Source organism: Vulpes vulpes, chromosome 16, assembly GCF_048418805.1.
Source record: "Vulpes vulpes isolate BD-2025 chromosome 16, VulVul3, whole genome shotgun sequence".
NCBI lineage: Eukaryota > Metazoa > Chordata > Mammalia > Carnivora > Canidae > Vulpes > Vulpes vulpes.
Genome location: NC_132795.1, coordinates 33,169,483 through 33,187,626, shown reverse-complemented (window position 1 = coordinate 33,187,626; position 18,144 = coordinate 33,169,483). Strand labels below are relative to the sequence as shown.

Genomic DNA, 18,144 nt, shown 5'->3' with positions numbered 1-18,144 from the left:
CCAAAATTTTGACTTTAAGACCCCTTTACACTCCTTTTTTTTTTTTTTTTTTTTTTTTTTTTAAGTAGCCTCCCTGCCCAACATGGGGCTTGGACTCACAACCCTAAGGTTAAGAGTCATCTGCTCTACCCACTGAGCCGCCCAGGCACCCTGCCTTTACACTCTTAAAATTTATTGATTTTTTGTTTATGTGGTTCATATCAATTTACTATATTAGAAATCAAAACCGAAAAAAAGGGATCTCTGGGTGGCGCAGCGGTTTGGCGCCTGCCTTTGTCCCAGGGCGCGATCCTGGAGACCCGGGATCGAATCCCACATCGGGCTCCCGGTGCATGGAGCCTGCTTCTCCCTCTGCCTATGTCTCTGCCTCTCTCTCTCTCTGTGACTATCATAAATAAACAATAATAATAATAATAAAAAAATTAAAAAAAAAAAAAAAAAAAAGAAATCAAAACCGAAAAAAAGGGATCTCTGGGTGGCGCAGCGGTTTGGCGCCTGCCTTTGTCCCAGGGCGCGATCCTGGAGACCCGGGATCGAATCCCACATCGGGCTCCCGGTGCATGGAGCCTGCTTCTCCCTCTGCCTATGTCTCTGCCTCTCTCTCTCACTGTGTGCCTATCATAAATAAAAGATAAAAATTTTAAAAAAACCGAAAAAAGTTTGTAACACAAGAATACACAAGCACACATCCCATCAACAATGATGTCAGAAAGATGATGTAATCACATGCCACGTAGCCTCTGGAAAACTCCACTGTGTACTTTTGAGATAATGAAAATAAAAAAAGGCATCTTAATATTATTATGAAAATAGTTTTGACTTGCGAACACTCCTGAAAAGGGTCTCAGGGACCTCCCAGGGGTCCCCACACCTCACCTTGAAAACCACCCCCCCTGGGTCATCACTGCAGCCCCTCTTTATGACTCAAATTTGTTGATTGATTTTTCCCCTCATTTTTATTGGGTAAGTATAAACATTTGTCTCCTCAGTGGGTCCTGTCCCCCACTGGGGAAAACCAGGAAACTTCTTAGGCTCAGTACCCCTCTCTCCTGGCTCCCATTTCTGGGCCCCTCCCAGACACCTCCTCTTAGCCCCCTGCCCATCTCCTTCTTGGCCCTCCCTTAAAACTCTTCCGCTGCTCCTGCCCTTGGCCAGCCTGGTTCCCCTGTCCGAGGCCTGCTTCCCTCACTCGAGGACTTTCTCTTCTTGGGAGAGACTAGGTAAATTTTCTCTGCCTTCTGCCCTCCCTCCATCCCTCCCTCACCTCTGCCACCTTCCCTTAGGGCTTAGGGGAGGAAATCATGCTTCCTGGGCAGACTCTTTCAGAGAACACACTTTCCCCATCTCCCCACACACCAGCCAGCCTGGAACAGGCAAGATTCTGGATGAACAAGTGCCCATTTGGGTCACCCAGGTCACACTGCCACACCGCCGTTGGGTAGGGGTGTGGGTCAGGAATGCAATGTGGCCCGCCACAGATGCCCTTTGCCTGGGAAACCCCAACTGATCTCTTCACTCCAAATGCCCAGGTCCTCGTGCTAGCTGCAGCCACAGGCCTCCACCACCATGTCTGGCACATCTGTCTTGACCACATTGCCATCGCGGTCCAGGTAGAGGAGAGAGAGAGGCCTCCGGGCCGTAGGGACACAGCAGGACGTGCCCAAGGGCCAAGGGTTGTTGGCCTTGAGGAGGCTGAAGACGGCCGAATGGAAGGAGGCGGCGATGCCAGGACTGCCAGCCAGGTGCGGGGGGCACTGTCCGCTGCAGTAGTTTAGCTGGTACCCCTCGGGCTGCAGGATCCAATCCCGCCATCCCAGCTCCTGGAAGTCGACATAGTGGTCTCGCCTGCAGCACAAGGGGGTCTCGGGCTCGCAGGTGGGGGTCCTCCTCCTGGCCCGGCCCGCTCCGGGCTCCCTGGGCCAGATCTGGAGCTGCAGGAAGGGCCGCCGGTCCCCGGCCGTGTCCAGGAGCCGCTGCCGCCGCGGCTGCTGGGCAGAGGTGCGGTTGCCTGGCAGGAGCCTGCACTTCAGCTGGAGTTTCAGGACGGCAGACTCCTTAGCCCTCAGGCCACCAGAGGGCAGAGCGAGGGCGTGCCAGCCCGCGGCCGGCAGGTGCTGCTCGGCCAGGAGGGTGCGCGCCCCCCGCTGCCCGCCGCTTGGGCGCCACCGGAAGACCCTCAGGTACAGCGAGCCGGGCGGCGCGGGCCGCGCGTGCAGCCAGAGGCGAGCCCGGGACAGCTGGTGGGGCTGAGCCGTGGACAGGTCGAAGGTGAGCACAGAGCTGCAGGCCGAGGTGGAGTCTGCCCGGGAGACGGCAAGGGGCAGGCACGTGAGCGGCACAGCGCTGCTCCAGGCCCTGCAGGCCCAGCCCGCTGCTAGCTCGTCTGCAAGAATCGGGGACTGCCTGGTGTCCCCCGCCCTGCTCAGCGGGTCCCTGCCCCAACTTCTCCTCCCACACCCTGCTCGCCTGCCTTTCCTGTCGGGGAGGCCTCCCTCACCCCGCTTCTCCCTTACCCACCTGCCACCGTTGCAAAGCTGATGACCTCGTCTCCATCTGCTGTAGGCACGCTTCGGGGCTGTAGTCTGCGGAGGGCTCTGGCCAGCGCTGCCTGGGGGGGAGGGTGAGTTATCCTGGGACGACTGGTCAGGTGCAGCCCCTCCAGGATCTGCTGCTTGGCTAGCTCCAGGACCAGAGCTCGTTCTGCTTGGGGTGCCAGCGTGGGGCCTCCGCAGTTGGGACATCCAGACCCTGCCCCCTGTGCCCACACCAGTGCCCAGAGCAGCACCAGCTGGGGCTGGACATCAGGGAGCCCCATGCTCCTGGAGAGTGGCCCTGGGTTGGGTCAGGAGCCTCGGATGGCAGTTGCTCCTTCTGTTGATATGATTGCGTGGAAGCCAATGAGGGCACAGCGGCAGCAGACAGCAGTGCCACACCTACCCTTGGCCAAGGGTAGAGCCACCTGTCTTCTAGTGCCTGGGACTCAGGAAGGCTGCATGTGGATGGTGCTATGGGTGGCTGCGTATAGCGCATCTGCCAGTTTGGCCCTCACAGCTCATGGCTGGCTCCTGAGTGGGGCCTCTTTAGAGCCGCAAGCTGGGGCACCCTCACTTAGTGGTCAGCCAGCAGACCTACCCTCTGAGCCCCAGGATTGGCCACCTGTGCTGCCCATCAGGTCCCTGCAGGGGGTGGAGGCCCCCCCCCCACCTCGGGTTTCACCATCTGGCCCTGGTCACTGAGTTTGAGGTAGGGGTATGGGGGTGGGGGGACAGTGTGGACACACATGATGCAAGAAAGAGAATGATTTCACATGCTCAGTCCCCAAGGTCTGGGGCTCGGGGGAGGGACGCATAGGAGCAAGGTGGGGAGGGCGATCTCCCCCCATACCTCTAGTCCTTCTAGCTTACGCAGCCACTTCTGCAGCAGCAGCTCCTGAGGCAGCTGTGAATTCCACTGGTTATCTCCCCAGGGTCTCTGGGCCAGAAGCAGAACTCTGGTCTCTCTATTCCTAGCAATAGGGCTAGGACATGGGGGAGAGGAACGGAGTCCTCCTGCCCAGGCCAAGGTGGCAGTGCCAGGGGGCACGGAAGTCACCTCCTGACCCTGCCTGTGCTGGCTGCCCAGAGTCCAGTTGGACTGGAGCACAACGTGGAGGAGGGCTGGAGCATGGTGGGGGGGGGTGCATGTTACATGCATGTCTGGGGAAACCCAAAGAGGTAGGGGTGGTGGTGATGCAATCTGACAGCAGGGCAGAGTCCATCAAGGCTGGCAGTAGGGCATGGGACTTGGGCTGGGTCTCTTTAAGGTAAGGGGACTGTGAGAGTTACCTAAATCGGGGCATCCTAGAAGTGGTGCGAGGCTGTGAGAGGGGGCAGGAAATGGGAGGTTTAAGAACTTTGAAGAGCAGGCGCGAGTGCGGGCGACCTTAGTTCCGATCTGGCCCTCTTTACACTCCTCACTGGCTAACGGGAGGGCCATGGTCCCTCCTCCTTGCACTTCCGAAGGTAGACTTCATGCTAGCCTCTCTCCGGATGCCCCGGGTTTCTTCAAGAAGCTAGAAGGAAGGGCGTGTGACTTGGAACTGTGCCCCTACTGCATTTTATTCCCCCCCCCCCCCCCTTAGCCCAGTGGGGGCTGTCGAGAGCCCAGCAGATGGGGCACCTGGGAGCGGGACGGGAAGGGCGCGCCCCGGGGCGGGGCCTCAGTACCGCTGGTGTCCGCCACGTGGCGGTGTCGGGCCGCTGGGCGCCGCCGCCGGGCTGCCGGGAGCCCAGACGCAGCCAGCCAGCCTCTCGGTCCCCAGGCCCAGCCTCTCCCAGCGGAGCAGACGCCAGTCCCCGTGCGCCCCCTCCGCCAGCACCGGGGCGCAGAGCCGTCGTCAGGCCCCACGCCGCTGCTACCTTTGGTTTCAGACCTCGTCACTTTGACACGTGGCAGTGGAGCTTGGTGATGGGTGCCAGGCCCTTCCCAGAAACGGTGTGGTGGCGGTGGGGGCGGGGGGGGGGGGGACAAGGAGGTTTTAGACCCTCCTGTTCTCCCTACATTTCTCCCCCCGGGGGCGGGGAACATTCAAGCCCCTCTGCCCAGTTCTCTCCCCCAGCTCTCCGCCACCTCTCTGTTGGTGGAGGCTGGTGAGTGACCGCCCTCTACCCCTGGAGTCTGGGACATCGAACTGCAAAGAAGTTTCTGCCCATGGTGGAGTCTCAGAGGGCTTACCTGTTGGCGCTGGACACAAGTCAAGGGAAGCAGCACAAAGTGGCTGCAAGAGTCGCTGACCCCACTTCTCCCCTACCCTCTATCAGGTACCCCCAATTTTCAGCTCTTCCTACCCTCTTGCTGCTGTGCCTGGCCTGGCCCTACCTCCCCACTGACACTTACGTCAGAACTCAGCTATAAATATGCTCTTAGCATCTTAGTCACTTTCCCCAAGAAGTGCTCCCAGGTTATAAATACCCCAGCCATCTGCCTCACAGGCCCGCCCTACCACCAACCTGGTTGGGTGCTGGGGGGGAGGGACAGGCTTGGGGGCGGGTAAGAAAGGAGAAGCCCTAGTGATTATCTTGCCCAAATGAGAAAAGCCTGACAGTCTAGGGTTAGGGGCCAAGAGGCTCTGGGAGCAAAGGTTTGGAAGAAGACCCACTCTTTCCCCTTTTAACAGAAGGCAGAGCCAAAAAGAGAGGGAGTAATACCGATTCAGTATTTATTTTAAAATTTGTGATTTTGTTCATCATGGATTTTTCGGCATTCATCTTGCTGTCTTAAAAATATTGCATTGATTATTGATCTCAATCGATGAATTTCTTGGCAGTCCCTTACAATTTTGCCCCCAAAGTGACTGCTGTACTTTACCTCGCCTTACTCTTGGCCCTGGGAACTAAGGCTGTAGCCGAAGGGAGAGAGCTTAGATCTAGGGGAGGGGTGGCTTGTGGGGTGGCCGTGGAAGGGGGAGGAAGAGGCACAGAAGACTTCCTTAGATGTTCCCCTTAGATGAGGATCTCCTCAAGGCAAAAATGGCATGGCTTCTGTGGGTTGCTTAGGAAGCCCCACAGCTCAGATCTGCAGGTCTCCTGAGGAGATCCCTTTTAGACTTTCTCCTCTAGGGTTCCTCTTCAGGGACCTCAGGCTCTGGAGGCGGGGGGTCATAAGCTGAGCAAACACAGACATCACGTTACCCAAAGGACTCCTGGGTTTTGCGCAAACTCGGCCTTGGGCTGCAGACAATATCGATCCCATGGTTCAGGGCTGTCCAACCAAAGGGAGGGGATGATGGGGAAAGAAGGGCAAAGGTCTAGAGAGGACCCAGTCTCAGAGCAAATACCTCCCCTCCTCATTCCATGCCTTCCTTTTCTTCTCCTGGTCCCATGCAAGTGGCCCTAGGCCAGTTCCAGCTTCCAGGAAGGTCTCCTGGATGGAGTCCTGGGGGTCAGTGAGAGGAGGGAGCCAGCTCTGAGCCATGCCTCTGCCCCCCGCCCCCACATGTGTGCTCACGGATCGTCAGCCTACTTGCTGATGGAGCAATGATCTGTCTCATCTCTTGGAGTGAGCATGGAGGGAAGAGAAGAGCAAATACAACCTAAGCCTCTATCAGCTCTGAGACAAGCAAAGATGGCTCTGGGAGGGCGGAGGAGACCTAAGGAAGAAGAGGAGGCATGCTAGGAAAGGAAGGGGCATGAAGTGTGGCATGGACACAATAGCTCGGCCCTGAGGAGCCTGTGGGAGAGAGAGCAGAAGTGGGCAAGGCAGGTAGACTCTGGGTCACCCTTGGTGTAGGCCAGGGTCCTGGCAAGAGACAAAAGACACATTCAGTTGTCTGTGTTTGCATCACTAACAAGCCTTAATGAAGAACTTATTTATACAGGTGTAGGCAGGGTTAAGGGAACCAAGGAGGGGCATTGAAGCACCCAAGGACTTGCAAGAGTTAGAAAGCCCTTACAGGCCCCTAGTGCGGAAGATATTGGAATGTAGGTAGAAATGGGGTCAGGGCGGCCAGATAGGAGCTGGAGGGACAGACCACAGCTTCTGTCACACAGATACATGGCACGGAGGCAGAGGGAACAGGAATAAGAAATATCTTGACCTCCGTCTCCTCTTATCCTTTGACCTCCTGCCTGTGTCTACCTGTAAGGGGACAAATTCAGCAGGAAGCCAGAGGCCAAAGGAGTTCAGGTGAGTCAGCCCTTAAGGGTATTGAGTAGGGCAGAGAAGGACAAAGAATGGATGAGGGTATGCCAAGAGAGCCTTCGCAGCCCACCAGGGCAAATAAGAAAGGGGCTTGAGATACAGAGAAGTATAGCTGTGGACAGCGGTGATCTAATCTTCAGTGAATCCAGGGAAAGAGTTCTCTGGTAATCCAGAAAATCAGGGCAAGGGGCTGGTCAGCTCATCCTAGAGTGATGGCTATCAGGTCGGAAGAGCAGAGAAGGGTAGTGGATTATGGGATGGACTAAGAGTGGGCTATGGGTGTCTGTGCCTGGGAACTAGACAGCACTGCTCACCCTGGGAACTAGACAGCACTGCTCACCGTCGCAGGTGGATTAGAGTCCCCAGAGTGGCAGTGGAGCCCGAGAGGCTTGCCAGATAGACTACACCCTAGGAGACTGGTGGTCATGAAGATGGGACGGTGACTGTCCTTAGACGAAGATCTCCTCAAGTCATAGCTGGGATCATTTCCATAGGTTGCTCAGGAAGAGGGAGCCCTCCTTCGGGACAGAGGCAGTAATGGGGTGTCATTCCCACCTCTCAAGAAAGAGTGCCTCTATGAGGGCATGTTCGCTTACCCCACTTGGGCTGCCTGTCGGCACAGGAACTAACTACACCCACAGGCCTCTACCACCATGTCAGGTATGTCAGTCTTGACAACGTTGCTGTCCCTGTCGTAGTAGAGCAGAGATAGGGGGCGCCGGGCTGTGGGCACGCAGCATGAGCCCCCTCCGGCGGTACCGGCAGCTGTGTTGGCCTTGAGAAGGTTGAGCACCGCAGTGTGAAAGGAGGCAGCAATGCCAGGCATGCCTGCCACATGAAGTGGGCACTGCCCTGTGCAGAAGTTCATTGCATAGCCCTCAGGCTGGATGATCCAGTCGTGCCAGCCAATGTCACGAAAGTCCACGAAGAACTCTTGGCGACAACACATCCGGGATCCACCCTGGCAGTTGATGCCTCGCCGGTGAACCCGGTGCTTACCACCAGCTTTCACCTTGGCTGACACAAAAGGCCTATGGGCAGCCCCACCCAGTATGACTGAGCTCCAGGCTCCTTGGCCTTCAGGTACCAGCTCCAGGGTCAGGTGCCCTTGGTTGCAGGCAGCCTGAGCTTCAGGCCCCAGGAAGAGCTGGTGCCAGCCACTGGCATCCACGTCCAGCAGGTGCTGAGTGGTCGAGGTGAGGTTGGTGTCACGTGAGCTTAGCACAAGGATCTTCAGCTTCAAAGTCTGGGTGGTATTGGGAGGGATCTGTACAAAGAACATGAGGCTGGCCTGCTGGATCTCCATGCCACTAGCAGTTCTATCAGAGAAGTGGAAATCAAGACGAGTCTGGTTGATGTCGGAGAGCCCTGTGGACACAAGAAGCCCCAGTCACTGTGGCCTTCTGAGTGTCAATTTTACCAGCTACCTCTTAATTCTCAAGTATACTTGAACTCTCTGCAGCATTCGGCATAGTTGACCACCCTTTCTTTCTTGAAAATCTTTTCTTTCTTGGCTTCTATGACACAACTCTTAATATTCTTTGATTTTGTTTGCTGGCTTTTCTTTCTCTGACCATTGTTCAATGCAAGAGTCCTCCAAAATTTGTCTTTGACCTTCATTTCCTTTTACTCTCTACTCGAGGGAGTTCTTATCCACACTCATGCTCAGCCAACAGTTTTTATGTGGTGATTCCCAAATCTGGATATCTAGTTCAGACTGATTTTGGACCTCTGGACTCGATGTATAGATTTGGGAATCAACAAACTTTAGGTCTAAATTTCTAACTGCTTGGGGCACTTGGGTGGCTCAGTGGCTGAGCGTCTGCCTTTGGCTCAGGGTGTGATCCTGGAGTCCCGGGATCGAGTCCTGCATCGGGCTCCCTGCATGGATCCTGCTTCTCCCTCTGCCTGTGTCTCTGCCTCTCTCTCTGTGTCTCTCATGAATAAATATTTTTTAAAAAAGGTTTAAAAAATAAAATAAATTTCTAACTGCTTAATTTTGCCACATGACTGTCCTGCCAGTACATTAAAATCAAATTTTGGGGACCCCTTGATGGCTCAGTGGTTGAGCATCTGTTTTTGGTTCAGGGCGTGATCCTGGTCCGGGATCAAGTCCCGTATTGGGCTTCTTGCGTGGAGCCTGCTTCGCCCTCTGTCTATGTCTCTGCCTCTCTCTGTGTCTCTCATGAATATATAAATAAAATCTTTAAGAAAATCATTTTTTTCCCAAATGGAAGTCACTCTTTTCCTTCTTATATACCCCTCTTTCTGTTCTTCGAGTTGGAGGCACCCTCCCCTCTTTATCATCTCCAGAAACCCCCCTCTGTGAGCACCCCCTCTATCCCCATATCCAGTCCCTCAGCACAGTGATTCTATGTATTTCTCCTTATCACTATTATTCTTTTTTTTTAATTTTTATTTATTTAATGATAGTCACAGAGAGAGAGGGGGGGGGGCAGAGATACAGGCAGAGGGAGAAGCAGGCTCCATGCACTGGGAGCCCGACGTGGGATTCGATCCCGGGTCTCCAGGATCGCGCCCTGGGCCAAAGGCAGGCGCCAAACCGCTGCGCCACCCAGGGATCCCTATCACTATTATTCTTGTCCAGTCTTCTCTCTTCATCCCTCACCTTCCCTGCTGAAACACTTTAATTGGTTTTCTATTCCCTCCACTCCACTGAAACTGCTCTTGTCAGGATCACCGACACTTTCCATATTGCCCAATCCAATGGTTTCACCTTTATATATTCATCTTACTTGACCTTTAAGCAGTGTTTGACACACTTAATCATTCCCTCCTTCTTGAAATATTTCCTTCTCTTGGCTTTTGTGACTCTGGCCACTCTATCTTGGTCTGTTGCTGACAGCTCTTCTTCCCCTGCCTGACCTCTAGTTGTTGATGGTCCTGAACTCCCTTCTTTTCTCTATCTATATTCTTTTTGAGAAGCATCTCATCAATTCCCATAGCTTTCTATTCCATCTGTATGCTGATGACTCCCAAATATATATCCTTGGCCCTGACCTTTCCCTGATTTTCAGGCTTGTATATCCTGCTGCTGATCTGATATTCTATTTGGATATCCAGTGATATTTCAAACTTTTCACCTTCAAAGATAAACTCAAGATTTATCCCCCCAGCCCAAACCTATTCCTTTTCCGACCTAATTCCCTATACATGCATTGCTTAAGGCAAAATCTTATTGCTCTCTTTCCCTACTTTAAAATTATCTGCAAGATCTGGGGTGCCTGGGTGGCTCAGTCAGTTAAGCATCAACTCTTGATTTCAGCTCAGGTTACGACTTCAGGGTTGTGAGATCAAGCCCTGCACCTGGCTCTGCACTCGGCATGGGGTCTGCTTTAGATTCTTCCTTTCTCTCTGCCTCTGCCCCTCCATCCCACTTGTGCGTGCTCTCTCTGTCTCTCAAAGTAAATGAATAAAATCTTTAAAAAAAATAATAAATAGGGACTCCTGGGTGGCTCAGCGGTTGGGCGTCAGCCTTTGGCTCAGGTCATGATCCCGGTGTCCTGGGATCGAGTCCTACGTCATGCCCCCTGCATGGAGCCTGCTTCTCGCTCTGCCTGTGTCTCTGCCTCTCTCTCTCTGTGTCTCTCATGAACAAATAAAATCTTTGCCAAAAAAATTTTTAAAACAAAATAAAAAATAAGCTATCTGCAAGATCTGCCCACTCTACCTCCAATTCATGAAATAATTTCACTAATCCCTACTTCCTCTACTATATATTAACCCACAGTCACCTTTTTCTTGAATTATAGCAATAGCTTCCAAAGTGGTCCACTGCTGTCCCCCAAACCATTCTCTGTATATCAGCCAGAACGCATTTTATTATATAAATTTGATCAGCTTAATCTCTTCAGCCTAAGACCCCTTGGAGGCTTCCCATTGCTATTTGAATAAAATCTAACCTCCCCCCCTTTAAAAAAAAGATTTTATTTATTTATTCATGAGAATACACAGAGAGGAGAGAGAGAGACAGAGACACAGGCAGAGGGAGAAGCAGGCTCCATATAGGGAGCCCAATGAAGGACTCGATCCCGGGTCTCCAGGATCACACCCTGGGCTGAAGGCGGCACTAAACCGCTGAGCCACCCAGGGATCCCAAATCTAAACCCCTTAACACAGAAAACTCATATGATCAGGCATTCTGCTATTTAATGGCTATGTTCTACCTATACTGGCTCTTTTCCACTCCTTGAACTCAATAAACATGGACTTATCTCATGGCCTTTGCACTTGCTCTTCCCCCTATGTGAAATGTCTTAAATTTTTTTTAAAAAAAGATCTTGGGATCCCCAGGGGGCTCAGCGGTTTAGTGCCACCTTCAGCCCAGGGTGTGATCCTGGAGACCCAGGATCGAGTCCCATGTTGGGTTCCCTGCATGGAGCCTGTTTCTCCGGCTGCCTGTGTCTCTGCCTCTCTCTGTGTGTGTTTCTCATGAATAAATAAATAAAGTCTTAAAAAAAAAGATCTTACTTATTTGCTTGAGAGAGAGAGAGAGAGCACAAGCAGGAGGATCAGCAGAGGGAGAGGGAGAAGCAGGCTCCCCACTGAGCGGAGAGCCCAACGTGGGACCCAATTCCAGGACCCCAGGATTAGGACCCCGGGATCATGACCCAAGATGAAGGCAGATGGTTAACCCTGAGCCACCCAGGCAACACCCCCCCGCCCCCAATCTGAAATGTCTTTCCAAGATTTTTGATTGACTGGCTTCTTTTTGGCATTCAGCTCAAATGTCCCTTGCTCGTAGAGGCTTCTCTGACTAACCTATCTAAAGCAGCCTTCAACTCTATCTCTGTCTCTCTAATACACCATCCTGCTTAACTGTCATTGTAGCTACTATTACTCTCTGTAGACTTCTTGTTTTTTTTTTTGTTTTTGTTTTTAATCTGGGCATGGCTGTGTGACTTGATTTGGCCAATGAGACAGGCAAGAACAGTGCAAGCAGAAACCTGGTAAGTACTTATACAACGATGCTTTGCCCTTTTGGAAGCTAGCCACCATGCTTTAAAGATATTTGGGCTAGACTCTTGAATGATGAAAAGCCATGTGGAGAGACACTTTGAGGATCAGAGACCATCTCAGATGTTCTAGCACCATCTAAACTCCTGACTGAATGTAGTTGTTTCAGTGACTTCAGCTACTCCTCAGATGGAGATGAAGAACTGTCCAGATAAGCCCAAAGCACAAAAATCATCAGAAATACCTAATTTCTTGTTTTAAGCCTCTGTCTTTGCACTGGTTACTTATATTAACTGGTAACTGAAACAGAAATTAGTAACAGAGGTATGGTACTCCATAACAAAGACCTAAAATATGTAGCTTTGACTTTGGGACCGGGTGGCAGGCAGAGGTTGAAAGGATGGTGAGGAGACTGTTAGTGAAGGTAGGGAGAACAGTGAGGAAATTGCTATCAGAAGCTGGAGAAAGGGGAACCTGTGTTATGTATTGGCTATCATCTGCAGCGACTTGGAAGCTAGAAATGGTATCTAACAAAGTTGTGAATTTAGCTAAAGATATTTCCAGGCAGAATGTTGAAAGTGCCAATTGGCTTATTTTAGCTGCCTATGATAAGGCATTTCAGGCGTGAGATGAACTAAAAAAGAAACTGTTCAATTTTCAAGCAGAATTTAGAGAAAATATTTCAAACAGGACTTGCTAGATTGAACAATGAGATATTTTTTTCATTCCTCACCTATGTGTCTGGCGAAAGATTCTTAAGGTGAGAAATAGTCTCAGGGCAAAATCACATCCAGGGCATTGCCAGTAAAATATGGTCTCAGAGCGAAGATCAAAACATTTAATAAAGGGTCAATTGTAAGACCCTTTGTTAAGATTTAACACCTCTGTTGGGACACCTGGGAGGCTCAGTGGTTGAGTATCAGCCTTTGGCTCAGGTTGTGATCCTGGGGTCCTGGGATGGAGTTCCGCATCAGGCTCCCTGCAGGGAGCCTGCTTCTCCCTCTGCCTGTGTCTCTGCCTGTCTCTGTGTCTCTCATGAATAAATAAATAAATAAATAAATAAATAAATAAATAAATAAATAAATAAAATCTTTACAAAAAGATCTAACGCCTCTGTTAAATCTTAAAAATTTAAGATGATATTCTGTAGATCTTCTTAACTAGACAATAGGGTTTCTAAGAATCTTAAAGTGTATCGACTCATAACACCCTGACTTGTAACCAACCTAAAGAGGGGTCTGTCTTGAATAAGTTGACTGCCTTTTTGTCTAATTGAGCAGACTATAGTTTATTATTTAGAAATTCCACAGGGCTTCACAGAAGATTTTAGTAGGGAAAGCAGCATCAGTTTGGACTAAAAGCTACAGAGATGATTCAAAATGAAAAGAGGTCTCTGGGCCCCTAACTTCTTTGGTCAGGAAGCAGGCTGAGAAAACTGCTCAGCCACAGACACAGGTCATTTCCTATTTAAAAGGAAAGACATCTCAGAGGGTGGAGCCAAGCGCTGAGACAGTAGATCTAGAAGAAGAGCACTGAGAGAAAAATCCTACCAGGGACCAGGACTAAACCCTGAAGGAATTCTGGATTCGGGGTAGACTGAGATATATGCCTGGCTGGATATCAGAACTTTCATGGATCAATGACTGTTCTGTGTCCCCCAGCCCCCCATCTTCCTCATCGAACAGGAGTATCTATTATGGTTATCCTGTCCCTGTGTCAGCCATGTATGTTAGGTGTGTGGGAGGCAGATACCTTGCATTTTTAGGTCACAGGCAGTAGTATGTATGTTGGTAAATGTTTAACAACTGGATTCCAGAGGGAAATAAATCCCGATTTGTAGTGTTTGCCAGTTTCTGTGGCATAAATTCTCCCACCACGGCTGATTTCAAACTATTAATGTGACATCACTGGATGCAGACTTGGGAGGTGTTCATCCTCTGTTGGCATGAGCAGTTCCAGGACATCGCTGAGGGCCCCTACCCCAGTTTCCGCAGAGCCCCACACTCCCTCTTCCTACGTACACAGGTCTTGCTTTCACACTATTGTGTGGATGATAGCTTAAATTGGAATAAAAGCTCCAAGCTAACATATCGAAATGCAAAACGTAGAATCTGGGTATCAGTCATTCTCACTTCCAAATGTCATCCCAGATCAGGCCCCCTCCGGCTGAATGTTGTACTCATTCACTGATTAGCAAATATGTGGAAAGTATATAGACTTTGAAGTCAGAGAGAACGGTGTTTGAATTCTGCCCCTTGCAAGCTGCATGACCTTGACCATGTAAATGATCTTCTTTGAGTGTCAGTTTCTGCTTTCATAAGATGGGAATAATAAACTCTGCTTTACAGCTGGGGTAGTTGTGAGGATTCATTGAGATGAGACAGGCACACTAAATACCTGGTAGCCACCTTTATTGTCACAATGTGGCCAGGAACTGGTGTCAGGGATACAAAGGTGGAAAAACAAAAAACAAAAAACAAAAAACCAAAACCCCAACCAGGATCTTGGTGTTCAAGGGAGCCATGGTTCATGGTCATCTGTCCACCTTGTGCTCATCCATTCTAAGCTACTTTTCTTTCTTTCCTTCTTCTTTTTTTTCTTTTAAGATTTTATTTATTTATTTGAGAGAGAGAAAGCACGAGAGAACATAGCAGGGGGAGGGAGAGGGGAGAAACAGGCTCCCCACTGAGCAAGGAACCTGATGTGGGGCTCCATCCCAGGGCCTGGGATCACAACCTGAGCTGAAGGTGGCCACTTAACCAACTGAACCATCCAGGTGGTCTTCAAGCTACTTTTCTTTTCTTTCTTTTTTTTTTTAATTTTTATTTATTTATGATAGTCACAGAGAGAGAGAGAGAGAGGCAGACACACAGGCAGAGGGAGAAGCAGGCTCCATGCACCGGGAGCCTGATGTGGGATTCGATCCCGGGTCTCCAGGATCGCGCCCTGGGCCAAAGGCAGGCGCCAAACCGCTGCGCCACCCAGGGATCCCCAAGCTACTTTTCAATTCCAAATTCAGTTTGCTCCTTCAGACTCTAACGCACATTTCTCTTTCTTTTAGAATGTTGTTTACGGGGGGAGGGAGGGTGTCCCTGGGTGGCTCAGTGGTTTAGCACCTGCCTTTGTGCCTGGGTGTGATCCTTGAGTCGCAGGATCCTCGAGGATCCTTGAGTCCCCGGATCGAGTCCCACGTTGGGCTCCCTGAAGCTGCCTGCTTCTGCCTCTGGCTGTGTTTCTGCCTCTGTGTGTGTGTGTCTCATGAATAAATAAATAAAATCTTAAAAAAAAATGTTGTTTACCATTTTCTACCACTAAAGTCAAACATATTCTACAATACTAGTCCATTTGCAATCTTCTGAAAGACTTCCCTGACTCACTAGGACCCAACGAATAACTCCTGACCCAGCAAGCTCTGTGCCCTCCTCTAGCATTATTTCATTCTTCCTTACCTTCTAATTCATTTATTCCCAACAGCAGCAACTACACCCCTCATGGGAAGGAGGGAATCTTCGATTTCTTGCTCTCCCCCATCTTAACCTTCTAAGAACATTACCTGTTTTACTTTATTTAATTCTCTCAACTATCCTCTCATTAACCCCATTTTACAAATGAGAAAACTGTTAACAACCCAGGTCACACATTAATAAGCAGCTGAGCAAGGATTTGAACCCAGGCTTATCTGGTTCCAAAGTTTGTGTTTTTCATCATAGGCAGGGGTGCATTGAATTAGAGCCAAAATCAAGAGTGGGCCACTTTACTGACTTAGCCACCCAGGCACCCCACAGTTTTCAGTAGTTTTAAAATGAGGATAACAATAGTACTTGCCTCACTGGGTTGTTGTGAGGATGATCTCAAGGAGTTTGTGTATGTAAAAAGCTTAGGATAATGGAGATGTTATGTAGGTGTCAGTTATTTCTACTTTACGCTAGCTTCTGGTGATAACATGGGGAATAAATGACAGTTCCTGACCTCAAGGGGTCTACATTTAATAAGTAAATGGACTTCCCAGGAAACCTGGAGGGAGGCAATTTCTCATGGAGTTTAGTTTCAGGGCGAGGGCAGGGGAGCCACTGGAGAGGGAGCCCCTCACCCTCAGGTCAGGGTGGGTTTTTTCAAGACAGGAGTGCTGGGTCTTTTTTTTTTTTGTTTTTTTTTTTAAGATTTTATTTATTTATTCATGAGAGACAGAGAGAGAGAGGCCAAGACATAGGCAGAGGGAGAAGCAGGCTCCTTGCAGGGAACCTGATGTGGCATGGGATCCCAGGACTCCAGGATCATGCCCTGGGGCTGAAGGCAGCCGCTCAACTGCTGAGCCACCCAGGCGTCCCAGGAGTGCTGGGTCTTGAAGAGAGAGGAGAGTGGGTGCTGACCAGGAGAAAGGGGTCAGGAATGGGAAGGACTTTCTAGACCCACGGAGGAGCTCGCAAGAAGCTCAGAGGCCAAAGAGATCACTTGGTGTTCTGTTCCTAGGGTCCTGTCTCCAAATTCTTGACCTTCTCTCCAGCTACCCACTGTAAATTCTCCAACTCCTCTTTTCTCTCTGGACTTAACTCTCCCTTCTTCTCTATCTTCTATCCTTTATTCCCCACTTTGACCCCGTTCTGATGTGAGGGCCGACGGTATTAAGATGAGGGAGCAGGGGTAGGCTGGAGGAGTATTGTAGTACTGGTGTTTTACTTTTTCCCTTTTCACTCAGATGAGGCATCTGGGGGATGGGGAGACAGGGACCAGAGAAAGGACAGACTGCCTAGCTCCCAGCTGAAGTTGGGTGCAGGCCCAAGAAGTGGATGAGCTCACACCACAGCCTGTGGAAGTTTGTGGGAGCCAGAGGAAATGCAGGCAGGCAGTCTCAAAAGAAGTGAAATCTACCCACTTCCCAGCTGCCCATTGGTCAAGTCTAACTAAGAAAGAGCAGGGGGTGGGGTGGGAGCATAGGGTTAGGAGATTACAGACCATGGGAAGCAGGAGTTGGGAGAGTTTGTGGGAGGGAGGCAGGGGTTAGGCTGGGGAGGAGACTTTTTCTTCCTTGGGGGAAGATCTACAGAACAGGAACCCACCTGTGTCAGCAAAGCTGATGATCTCATATTCCTGTTCTCCGTCAGCCTCCGGAAGCATCCCCTGCGGGGGCCCATGGAGGCGCTGCAGGGCGGCCCTCAGAGCAGCTCCGGACACAGGCCTGCTCAGTGTTGGGCGCTGGCTGAGGCGCAGCTTCTCCAAGATGCTTCTCTTGGCCAGGTCAAGCAGCAGCTCCCACTGGCGCTCCACGTCCACGGCGGGTCCTCCACATGCCAGACACTGACTGTCAGCCCTGGGAATGGCCACCGTAGCCGGCGCCAGGAACAGGAAGGCCAGGAGTAATGGGGAGATCATTGCTGAGGGAGGCCGTCTTTTAGGGACAGGGTGGAGATAGGGCCCTAAAACCGGGGCTCAGGATCTCAACAGCTGTGGTCTCTGCTCCAGCCTGGCCGCCGGGGGCCCTGGAAGGAGAATGCGTCCAGCTGGCATGACTCCTTGTTGCAGGGGTCAGAGCAGCCAAACATCTGACTTGAGAGGTGAAGCCAGTTGCAGGTAGAACTTGGCAGAAGCCTCCAGCACATAGTCAGTGAACGGACAGAGTGGGGGATGTGAGGGGAGGTTGTTTTGTTTGGGGAAAGAAATGTCCCGGGGCCAATGTCGGGAGACTGTGGGTTACCCACGTAAGCTGCCAGGCCCGGGGACAAAGGTTAGAGATGAAATTCCCCTTCAGCTCAAAGGCCTTGCTGGGAAGCCTGGAGGAAGAGGGAGAGGCGAGAGGTTTTAAGACAGAGTGTTAAAGAGTGCCTCTCAAGCCAGAGGGTCCCTGGCAGGGCACTCTATGTCATTGCCATGGGGATAATTGGGAGTTTCACTTTCCTTTGCCTGGTACTTCTCAAAGCCCCTCTGCCCCCTTTCTCCCTCCCTGAGGCTCATAATGCAGACTCCTTTGTTCACCATCCCCTCCTCTACCCCTGTCCATTGGACTTGAAACTAGCCAAGAAGATTAAGAGAAAGGAGGGGACATGTTCCAGCCAGGTCTTCTGTAGCTTTAGGGGGAAGTCTGAAGGTGGGAAAGCTAGATTTGCTTACCCTTTGAGGATTCTTCTATTTAGGAAAAGAAATTTTGACATTTCTCCGAATCCCTGGTCCTCCAAAGGTCCTGACCAGTGTTTCTGCCACCACAGGGTTTTACTGGGCAGGAATGGTGGGTGGAATTAGGAGGATAGGTGTTTAAACCAGATGATGTCGGTCAAAATTCTGTCTCTTCCTTTTATTAGCTGTGTGACTCTGGGCAAGTTACTTGACCTCTCTTGCTTTCATTTCTTCATTGGAGAAATGGGAAAAATGATCACCCTTGATTCCAAAATCCAAAAAAACCTCATAATCCATTTTTTTTTTTTTGTAACTCATATGGTGACCCGAACAGAGGGAGGGTTATCTATGATCATTTTAAAAATTGTACTGAAGGGTGTC

General features: G+C 50.8%; 2 protein-coding genes across 3 annotated transcripts; both read right to left on the bottom strand.

The window, feature by feature from the left end:
• Positions 1–700: 700 nt before the first annotated feature.
• On the bottom strand, positions 701–3,815 carry INHBE (inhibin subunit beta E). 2 transcript variants are annotated; one of them, XM_072741816.1, is made up of 3 exons: positions 2,938–3,815; positions 2,518–2,608; positions 701–2,299 (listed from the first exon to the last, which is right to left on the bottom strand). In XM_072741816.1, the coding sequence occupies exons 1-3, from the start codon at positions 3,028–3,030 to the stop codon at positions 1,539–1,541; spliced, it is 945 nt and encodes a 314-aa protein (XP_072597917.1). In that variant the 5' UTR covers positions 3,031–3,815; the 3' UTR covers positions 701–1,538. The 2 variants fall into 2 exon arrangements, with proteins under 2 accessions (XP_072597917.1, XP_025857650.2); XM_026001865.2 differs by having other exon boundaries at positions 2,518–3,815.
• A 1,365-nt stretch (positions 3,816–5,180) lies between these two features.
• On the bottom strand, positions 5,181–17,362 carry INHBC (inhibin subunit beta C). The gene is made up of 2 exons (XM_026001866.2): positions 16,713–17,362; positions 5,181–8,046 (listed from the first exon to the last, which is right to left on the bottom strand). Exons 1-2 carry the CDS (start codon positions 17,023–17,025, stop codon positions 7,304–7,306), a joined length of 1,056 nt encoding a protein of 351 aa, XP_025857651.1. The 5' UTR covers positions 17,026–17,362; the 3' UTR covers positions 5,181–7,303.
• Positions 17,363–18,144: the final 782 nt, after the last annotated feature.